The sequence below is a fragment of the Seriola lalandi genome, unplaced genomic scaffold, assembly GCF_002814215.2.
Source record: "Seriola lalandi dorsalis isolate HSWRI2012SDOR001 ecotype SW California unplaced genomic scaffold, Sedor1 jcf7180002054418, whole genome shotgun sequence".
NCBI classification, from domain to species: domain Eukaryota; kingdom Metazoa; phylum Chordata; class Actinopteri; order Carangiformes; family Carangidae; genus Seriola; species Seriola lalandi.
In genome coordinates, this window is record NW_019524971.1 from 249,558 (window position 1) to 260,456 (window position 10,899).

Here is a 10,899-nt window from a genome sequence, read left to right on the forward strand (position 1 = left end):
GTGTGTGTGTGTGTGTGTGTGTGTGTGTGTGTGTGTGTGTGTGTGTGTGTGTGCGTGCATCCTTATCTGCCCACATCCATCTATCTGAAAACACACTTTGTGCTAATAAAGCTGAAACCCCGAGATCAGCAGGAACAAATCCAGCGATTTAACCTGCTGAACTCTGAGAGCGCTGAAAGACTGAAGGAGGAGGAGGAAAATAATTTGAGGCAGGAGGACAAGGAAGTAGAGGAGAAGCAAACTCACTGATGAGGAGGAGGAGGAGGAACAGAATGAGTACTGGGAGGAAGAGGAAGTGGAACGGATGCAAAGGAGAAAATGAGGAGGAGGAAAAAGACTCAGGACGACAAGGAACGAGAGGGAAAAGAGGAAGAGGAGGGTGAGAAAACGATGATTGAAGGAGAGAAATTGATGAAGTTTTCTATCTTTTTCTTAAATTGAGTTTCAGGTGACGAAGTTTGACATTTTGAAGCCGTTCAGTCACGGCTTCTGTTTCTGGCGCTGACGGAGGGAAGATGAAGACACGAGGCCGAGACCTGATGATCACTCAGGAGGCGTCGGTAATAACACAGTGTCTGTCAGTGGACGACACACACACACACACACACACACACACACACACACACACACTATTCACTAATCCGGTCCGTGTGTTCAGAACAGCGTCTGGAGTCAGATCCACTTCCCCCCGGGTTCATCGTTCTCGCTCTGAATGAAACAGACTCGAGAAAGACGAGGAGGAGAATTCACATGAAGCTTCCAGAGTCGTGACTTTGTGTTTCCTCACTGTTCGTGTCTCGTTTTCCTCCTCCATCGTCACTCCGCTGCCTTGGCCGGTCCAAAAGGTCCCACCATCTTCATGGCAGCGTAGTTCTGCGGGTTTGAGAAGAAACAAAAAAAGATGCAGGAAGTTATTTTCCACTTCTCTCTCAGCCTGGTTTGATTTCATCACCGATGCTAATGCTAATGCTAATGCTTTTATTGTGTTTACTGTCTCATCCACAGACACCTTCTATTTATTACTCCTTATCATCCTCCGTCATTCCCTTTATCTTGATTCTTCTTCATGTATTTGGACTTAAATTTACTTTACTGTTGTGCTAGTTTTCAGAAGTTACTTTTATACATCTATAATTTCTAATAATGTGAATCTGCATTAGTTGTTACCCCGGCAACAACTTCCTGGTGTCATATTAAAACATACACTGTAAAAAAAAACAGTATTTACATACGGTAAATAATGTTGTTACAGTATCATCCACTTCACACAACATGATGCAAGTATAACTGAGCTGACGTACAAAACATTCATTATTTTACAATGAAAGTTAATTAAAGAATACGGCTCCATTTCAATTTAATTTTCCTGTTTTTGTTTCTTTGTATTTATAATATTTTTGATTTTCGATCTCAAACTTGCCGGGAAGGAGTAGAGGAAGACGCCGAGGAAGAGGAAGAGGAAGAAGAGGATGATGAAGAGGATGATGAACCACTTGAAGCGTCTCCACAGGATGAACTTGAGGGTCTTGTAGGGGGAGGAGAACCAGAGGAAGGAGGTCTCAGGACGCCTGGGAGGAGAGCAGAGGGAGGGTTACAGATCACGATCGCTGCTACAGTGTGTGTGTGTGTGTGTGTGTGTGTGTGTGTGTGTGTGTGTGTGTGTGTGTCTCTCACTGAGGTTCCTCCAGGTGTGGGTTCATGTTGGGCTCATCTCTGCCGACCCCGGCCGGCCGCTCCTCCTGCTCCTGCTCCGTCACGATCTCCAGAGACATCTCCACCTTCCCCTGAAACACAGACAACAGACGTGTCCCTGAGTGTCTGTGTGTGTGTGTGTGTGTGTGTGTGTGTGTGTGTGTGTGTGTTCTCACAGCGATGATCTTCTGTCCGCTCTGCTCGCAGGTGCAGGGCCACCAGCCTTTGACCGTCTTCTGTTCGAACAGAGACACCAGCCTGTCCCCCGGCTGGTCCAGGAGCTCCAGGTTACATTTCTGCGGAGACTTGGCGGGACGCAGCATGTGGTTCAGGTCCATCACCAGGTGACCTGAGGAGACATTTAGAGCGTGTTCACACGGTGCTGGACCGCGAGGGGACAAAGTAACCATGGCAACCAGGAGGTCAACATCAAACAACGCCACGCCAGGCTGAGAGTTGGCGCTCAGTGTCAATGCTGAGTTTATACAGTGAAACTGAACATTATAATTGTTTCACTTATTCACATTGACTTTAATGAGTGCAAAAGAAACACATTCTTATGTTCACTCATTTTATTAGATTTTTTTGCCATTTTTTCTTTCTTTTTCCTTTTTTTCTAAACTGAACTAATGTAAATGTTTCCTTTTTTTTAATTTAATATCTTATTTCTTTTTTATCTTTTTTATTCCAAACAAACGCTGAATAAAGAAGATTTTTTCCCCCAGTGTAAAAGCCTTACTGAATTTATTATGTTTGAAACTGGACACTGACGTCTGTAAAAATGTCAAAAATTTTGACTGTAAGATGAAAGAAAAGTGAAATATTACTTCATGGGTTTCTAATTTAAACATCATCACTCATTTTTATATAAAATATCACTTATTTAATGGATGAAAACAATAACAACATCAATGACACGTGTTGTTTTCAGTTTCTCCCGCTCGTGTCTTCAGTTACGAGGCTTCTGGGAAACGATGCTCAGGTCAGTAAAAACCAGCAGCGTCAGTTCTCCGTGATGCCAGGTTTTCTTACTGACTAATTAGGGAGTAGTGAATTGTGGAGGATCCTGTGGTGAGCGGTGGTTGGTGAAGTTTTGATCACTGTTGACATTCAGTTTGGAGGGATGCTGGGCTGATGGACGGCTGAGGAGAAACAACACGTCCACTGGAAATGTTTTTCCAGGGGCTAGCTGCAGTTTGACGGGGTGATTGTAGGAAAATGGCTCGTGTCTGACCCTCCCACCGCGCAGGAAGATTAACAGCCAGCGGTCCGAGCTGATGAGCCGAAGACAGACAGGCGCGGAAAAAATGCTTTGAGGTGGCGACACGGCCGCAGACTGGACGAGGTGCATAAACTGGTGCGGGAGGAATCGCTGCAGCGGAGCGAGAAACCGATGGACAGGAACACATCAGGATCTGGATTCCTCATCTTCCTCCTCCTCCTCCTCCTCCGCTCACATTGCAGACGGACGCTCGGCCTACAGACCATCATCCTCCCTCGTTTGGCAAAGAGGAAGAAGATGAACTGTAGCAGGGGGGGGGGGCCACGGCGGTGAGTTATTTTTAAGGGGACGGGGGTGGGGTCGCGTCAGGGGTGAATGAAAGGCAGAATTTTGACAGCTTGAGTCTCGAGAAGAAAAAATAAAACCGGCCCTTCCTCTCTGTGAAATGTGCCGACACAGCGGAAATGGAGGAGTGTTAATTCTAAAGATAAATGTTATCACAGTAGTTACATCGCACGTATGGTTCCCTGGGTGGATTTAACACATAAACCTCAGTCAGGAATCAGGGGGAAAAAACTGTGTGAATTTCTACAAGCAGGAGGGCCAGTGTGTGCAGGATTGCTCTGAGTCTGAACCTGCAGATTATGGATCATTTCCAGTAAACCTACAACTGTTTTCATGTCAATTAAAACTGAATAAGGTAAAAAGGGGCCACGATAGCTGAGATCCCATGGTGTCAGATTCACCTGACACTCTGTAACTGTGCTGAAGTTAATGACAAAACAACAAAGTATAATAATTTCACAAGGTTTAAGAAAGAAATTTTTGTTGAAAAAGCCACAAATTGTGCTTTAGAGATATTGTAACTGTTACTAAATCTGTAGAAATACATTTGGGTTTGTTGTTGCACATGTATCATAAATATCCAGGTTATAAAATCTCTGAAAACCAATCAGAAAAGCAGAATTTCTCATTCAAGATGATGTATTTAATGTAACAGCAGAAATGCAATAACTCTTTTTCTCTGCTTTGTTTAAAAGGTCTAAAAACATGAACACATGACGACACATGGAAAACTTGGTAAAGGTCAACAGAAAATAACGAAGTAACACTAAACACATTGTCCCACGCACACACACACACACACACACACACATAAACACTCGGAGCAGTGTGTTTTACCGAGGTAGTCGTCGAAGGAGAACTTGTCGTTGTCCCAGATCTGGATGGTGAGTTTAGGAGCCAGTTTAGTCTCGGCTTTATCCACACTCCAGAAGTGTTCCTGCAGATACACATGAGGGAGGAGCGTCCATGTTAAGGTCAGGACTTCCTTAACTTTGTGATGTCACATCAAAGCAGTCACCAAGCCCCGCCCACCTGGACCCACCATGCAAACCTTTGCAGGAGTGTTTTTACCTGAAATCTGCTTTATTTTTATTGGATCACTCAGAAAACAGTCAGCCAATCAGAAGAGAGGCTAAGAGCCTCCTCTCTTCTGATTGGCTGACTGTTAGAAATTACAAATATATCTTCTTGTGGATCAAAACTTCAAAATAAAACACAGGAAAAATGTGAGTTCATTTCTATCTATTGCACATTTGTGACTTTTTTTCCCCCCTTTTTCATTTATCCACTGTGAGTTAGGTTTTTCCTCTTCTTCTTCGTCAATAAAAACCCTCGCCTTCAGACAGAAACCTCGCCATAACCAGTTTCAAAAAACGTCTTCTGAAGCCATCGTTTATGTGCAGCTGCTGCTACTGTCATAAATTATTCCCTGTCCCTTTATGAATTTAGTGAAACTGTGTCTGATGAGAGCAGAGAGAGGAAACATGTCGGGAGGCTCCTCGCTCGTTCGGAGCGGCACTACGTCGACACATCTCTCACTACATCACCACTTCCACACTCGAGCTGTATGTGTGTGTAGATCTGAACACACACATCCGTACAGGTGCAACTATGTGTGTGTGTGTGTGTGTGTGTGTGTGTGTTATACCTATTATCGCCTCTGGTGAATTCACACTAAACTGCCAGACAGTATCTGAGCCTGTCTCACCTCTGTGCTAATGGGCTTCACCGTGCAGCTGGTGCGCGGGTGAGTTTCCTCTCTCTCTCTCTCTCTCTCTCACTTTCCATTCCCTCACTCGTCCTTTTTATCTGTGTGTGACACCCTTTGGCTGCTGTTGTGTCGATAAAAAAATATGGCTTTTCACACCTGAAATAAAATAAGTCCCCCGTGATTAGCAGCAAATGTCAATACTGTAATGTTTCCCTAAAATACTCGGTGAGGAGATTTTCCATTTAGCAACCTCACACAAAGTGGCTGCCTCAACTCCCTCCTCTGAATTTTGTGGATCTTTCTATGAACCAGGACAGATGATGATCGATTTATAGCAAAGTGAGGAGAGGGAGGCTTTTGGCAAAACTTTAATGTAATTTTTCTTTCTTTCCACAGTCGCTTGTCTCTGTTTAAAGCTGCAGTTCTGGGACTTTTACACAAATGAACGTGCGTTACATTGGAACTTTTCCCAGACGAGTCCGCGCGGTGCTGATTAAACCAGGGAAATCTCTCTGTATTTCGCAGTAAATCTGTGGCCACATTCCCACGCTGCAGCAGTGCTAGCGAAGAGTTTTACGTCACCCAGCAATGATGTTGAAAACAGTTGAAAAGGGCAGTAAAAAGGGGAGTCCCCATTTTTTTGGTGGCCTATACCCGGCTGGAGCTGTCCCCAAAAAATGTCCCCTATTTTTAACTGCGCTTGTTTTGGCCAACAGAGGGTGTTAGCTGCTAGTTATAGCAGCTTCAGAAATGAAGCTAAAACCATCAAAATAGATTATCCAACCTGGAATGCTTTTATGAGAAACACTTTTGATTCTTTTGATCAAGGAATAGACAGACAATTGGACTTAACGACTGCTTAAAAGGTAGGGAGTCGTCGTTTTATCATATAAGTCAGCCTTCACTATAGTTTATTACAGTGCGACAGTTACCTTAGTCAAAATACATTAAATTGATGTATTATATTGAATTATATCATAATACTTCTATGCAAGTGCATCCCAGCCCAGTTCATCACTTTTTTGTGTCCCCAGGAAACACTTCTGTCGCGTTGTGAGCATTTGCAGCGTAATTTGTTTGTCTGTTTGCATTTTCTTAAGTGACGGTGTATTGAGCTCTAAGGGTCATCGTACAAAAGACTCTTGAGCAGGTCAAAGTCTGCGTTCTTTTTATGTGCTTTCTATTATGACTTTTGCTCAGAGGTCTAGGACTCTGTGATGCTTGACTTTGAATTTGCAGAGAAATATAATGTAATTTTTCTTAACAATGCATCAGATTTTTGCAAATATGCACAACATACCTGCTCTGTGTTTAAATGACAACTGGAGTCGTCTTTGTAATGACTTCACACTGACTCTCTAAATCACAGTCTAAATCCACATCATGCTCTCACACGTCATAACAACACACACAAACACTGAGTGTAAACACACTACACCCCGCATATGTGTGTGTGTGTGTGTGTGTGTGTGTGTGCGCACCATTTGGCTCACTTTATCCACTAACTCAGTCCAAGTACATTAAGTTATCACTCCACAGCCTTCACAAGCAGGGGTGGGACGCTATATACGAGTGTGTGTCTTAGTGTGTGTGTGTGTGTGTGTGTGTGTGTGTGTGTCTGTGTGTGTGTGTGTGTGTAACTGCTCTCTGCAATATCTAACAGCATCAATCAACTTCCTTTTTGTTGCCAGACTGCTAAGTACAGAATCTTGTCTTCTCCCTCATTTCCTCCATCTATCTTTCTCTCTCAAATCAAATCAGCTCTATTGGCGTAAATGTGAGGTTACATTATTACGCTAGATTGCGTACTGCTGAAACCAATAACAATGCACTTTTTATCAAGAAATAATAACAGAGTAGATGAAAACAACTATTCCTCTCATTTTTATCCCTCAAATTATTTAGAGATTGTGTTTGATGGGCGTCTAATGAAGTGTCTTTTTACCGTAAGGATCTTTAAATAAATGATCTGCAGACTCAACTTGAGTGTCTTGTCCAAACACAACACAGTTTTTTTCTTTATTACTGATTTGTTTGTTCGGTGATATAAGGCCTGTTTAAGTTCTGCTTTTTTGTCTTCCCTTTGGATAATTAACAACTTTTATTTTGCATATGGACTATTAACTGTTTCATAAGTGTATATATATATAAAAATATGTATAAATATATAAATTTGAAATGATTCATCCAGGAAATAATCACCAGATGAATTGTTAGTGAAACTAAACGTTAGTTGAAGTTTTAGCTGAGAATCAAGAACAAATTTGAGTTCAAATTGAGAATAAATTTCTCAGGTTAGAGTCAGAATACTGAGAAAAACACAGCGCTGGTGATGGTGCGTCCTGATGATGATGATACAACTGAGTGTTGATAGTGTTGTTGATCAAGTCCCTGTGACTCAGTGATTAACTCACCAGCCGTTGAGGCTTCATGCTTCATAAACTCAGTTTCTGGCTCCAGCTTTGTTTTGGACTAAAAACTCTCCACCCAGCAGAGATTTTCTTTTTTCTTTTCTTTTTTTAAATTTAAAAACTCCCTCTCGTCTTTTCAGCGGCTCACTGATTGAAGATGCTGCTACGAGCGGGCGAACGCCATCGTAAAACATGTCGGCTGGGAACGGCTAAAGAGGCTCGCTCTCGGGCCAAGAAAAGCAGATGACAGCCATGTTGTTATTCCACTTTTCAGTGTGATGTTGTTTTAGCTCTTCACTAGAAGTTTCTGTTGAGTCTCGGAGATCCAACGACATCTGACTCACTCGCTCTTGCTAGTGAATTAATTCTGCTGATTGAGGATCACTGCAGATTGGTAAGGGAACGAGAAGAATAAAACATAGAAAACAGTGGAAATGACAGGTATGTAGATTGTGTTATACAACAAAAAAAAGCCTTTGTTTGTATTTTGCGTAAATGTTGCATTGTTACGTTTTTCTCTGCCTCCGAACGTAGCTTAGCAAGAGGAGGCTACAACTGACTCGCTATCGGAAAAGTCACGAGATGGGCTGGCGCTACCTGGTTAGCGTGCTAACTTCAGTAGAAGAAAAAGTCGCAATACAGACAAGGGAATTGACGCTGAACTCGCAAAGTTTCTACTAGACTGGTGAGTGAACAGCTGCTAATGCTAACGTTAGCTATGTAGCATTAGCAAAACTTACAAATAGCTCCTTTTTAATGGTAAAACTTCAACCGAAATGTCATCGTCTTCGTCTCTGGTCGCTCCGAATGAACCATCAGTGAAGTAAAAACAAGTTTTTCAGCAGGAAGGTAAGAAATAAGGAAGAAAAATGGATGGATAATAATAAAAATAAAATATATGAGGATAAAAGGAATCGTTCCTACCTTCTTGTCGACGACACACAGCCGCTCTGCGGGGAGGTAGTGGAAGGGGAACAGGAACCTGTAGTTGAAGTTTCCCTCTCCGCCCAGAGAGCGGTAGTGGACGTCGGTCTTCTGCCTGTTGTGTTCGTGGCCGTCGAGCCAGCTGAGGGACAGAGGACGGACACGGACACCGGTTGATGTTGTGTGTTACCGTCATTAGTTTGTGTGTGTGTGTCTGAGAGGACGGAGGTCGCGGTCTTACCCTTTCACGTAGATGTCGCTCATCTTCTCCCCGCTGAGGCTGACGTCGTCCAGGATGACGTCACTCGTGTTCCAGATGATGCAACGCAGGAAAAACCTGAACAACGACAGATTCTGATCACCTCAACTATTCATGCATTTATTGGTGTATTGATCACTCTTTACTGACAGTGTGACTGAGAAAAATATAATTGATCAATCGATTGTAAGACCCCAAACTGGTTGGTTAATTAAACTGTAACCAGTTTAATTAAATTGATTGATTGATTGATTAATTCACCTGAATGACTGAAAAAGATTCATATGACATATTAATTTAGACAGACTAACTCAGTGATTGACTGTTTGATCGATTGATTGACAGACACTCTTATTGATGGATTGACCAACTAACCAAGTAATTGACACACTGAACATTAATTGACAACTCGACTGACTGGTTTATTGACTGATCCATAGTGTAGATTGACCGACCAATTGGTGGACTTATTGATTTACATATCTATTGATCAGTTTACTTTATGACTGATTGAATGATGGATTGACTGACCGAACAGCTGATTGACTGGCACACTGGTCAATTGATAAGACTGACCAACTAACTGATCGTTGGATTGACTGACTGATTGACTGACTGACTGAGTGACTGACAAATTGATCCATAGATTGACTGACCTATTGGCAGACTCATTGATTTACATATCCACTGATCAATCATTTAAGTACTGACTAACTAACTGATCGATAGATTGACAAACTGATCGATTGATTGACTGATCTTGAGACTGACTGGAGTCCGATTCCTCCCAGATTTGCGTGTCTACACGACACTTGATGTTTGTGTGCGTCGATGTTTCTACCTCTTCGCCTTGCGTGGCGTGATGTTGAACGGGGGTCCAGGCGGTCCCAGGGACTTGGGGAACATGTCCACCCACATCATCAGACGTCCCTGACGGACAGCACAGACAACCAATCAGAAGGGTGTGTAAAGAAACAAGACACATGTATGATCACGTGGGGCGTGTGTTACCTGCTCTATGTCAGGTTGTAGTGGGCTGTACAGCCGCCGGGTCTCCACATGTTCAGGTACCAACCCCAGTTTCCTCAAGATGTGGAGGGATAGTCGCTCTTTAATTGGACCGAGGTGATGTTTGGACTCGTGTTTGTCCTCTGAACACACACACACACACACACACATTGAGGTTTAAGTGTAGGTCATAGCTCTCTTGACTAAATGACTGTTAAAGCTCCCAGAGTGGAGAATGGAAATACAGAAAACTGGGCGGACTGGGAGGGGAGTGGTTCACATAGGGAATTATTCATTATTCACACACACACACACACACACACACACACACACACACACACACACTCAGACATTAATACACACTAAGCTGCTCACTGGTCTCTGCATCACAGAGGGATGAGGAAAATCTGCGCTGCTTCCAAGCAACATGAAAATATCAAGCTAACGTCAAAAGTTTATGACTGTAAACTTAGAGTCACCTCGACTGAGAGGAGAGGAGAGGAGACAAGGAAAGGAAAGGGGGAGTGAAAGAGGACAGAAAGAAAGGAGAGAAGAGCGAAAGCTCAATGAAAAAGAAAGAGTATAAAAAGATGATAGACAGAAACACGGGAACGGAGAGGAGGATAAGGAAGGTTGTGAAAAGAAGAGAAGAAAAAAGTAGACGAAGGTAAGAAAGAAAGAAAGGAAAAAGGAAGTGACAGATAGATACAAAGGAGGAGACAAGACAAGGAGAGAAGGGTGAGGGTGGAAGGTGAATGATGAGAGGATGAAGGAAGAACAGAGCAGAGGTGACGAGAGACCGTAAGAAGGGAACAGACAAGATGAAAGGTAGAGAGGAGAAGTGTAGAAGGAAGAGTGGGAAGAAAGGTGAGTTGAAGGAGGAAGGAAGGTGAGAAGAGACCAGAGGAAACAGAGAGAAAGGAAAGAAAAAAAGTTCAGGGGAAAAGGGAGGAGGAGGAGGAGGAGAGGAAGAGGAAGAGGAGCGCCGCCTCGCAGCCAATTAGCAACCACTTTTGACGGACAGCGGGCTGACGCACGGTAACCACGGCAACTTTGGAAAGAGAACGCGACGGGCGCTCCTCGCTAACCGAGAGACGACCGCGATGTTGACGTTGGCTTGACTGCACAAAAACACACGCACACACACACACACACACTCACACACACACACACTCACAGTTGTACCATAAATCACCAAAACGACAACCGTGACCTTGCATCGCAGCAGCTATGGAACATATGTGATGGTTCAGTGTGTGTGTGTGTGTGTGTGTGTGTGTGTGTGTGTGTGTGTGTGAAAATTAATCTTGAATATTTATCTCATCGC

At 43.2% G+C, this 10,899-nt stretch overlaps 1 protein-coding gene across 8 annotated transcripts in view; it reads right to left on the minus strand.

Moving 5' to 3' along the window:
• Positions 1 to 6: 6 nt before the first annotated feature.
• dysf (dysferlin, limb girdle muscular dystrophy 2B (autosomal recessive)) overlaps positions 7 to 10,899 on the minus strand; it is a 69,017-nt gene continuing 58,124 nt past the window's right edge. For all 8 annotated transcript variants that reach the window (XM_087175126.1, XM_087175132.1, XM_087175129.1 and 5 more), the window contains 9 exons: positions 9,576 to 9,715; positions 9,406 to 9,494; positions 8,547 to 8,642; positions 8,306 to 8,447; positions 4,097 to 4,196; positions 1,869 to 2,041; positions 1,675 to 1,784; positions 1,421 to 1,568; positions 7 to 873 (listed from right to left, as the gene is read on the minus strand). In XM_087175126.1, coding sequence (XP_087031252.1) covers positions 817 to 873; positions 1,421 to 1,568; positions 1,675 to 1,784; positions 1,869 to 2,041; positions 4,097 to 4,196; positions 8,306 to 8,447; positions 8,547 to 8,642; positions 9,406 to 9,494; positions 9,576 to 9,715 — 1,055 coding nt within the window. In that variant the 3' untranslated portion in view covers positions 7 to 816. The remainder of the gene's footprint in view (positions 874 to 1,420; positions 1,569 to 1,674; positions 1,785 to 1,868; positions 2,042 to 4,096; positions 4,197 to 8,305; positions 8,448 to 8,546; positions 8,643 to 9,405; positions 9,495 to 9,575; positions 9,716 to 10,899) is intronic.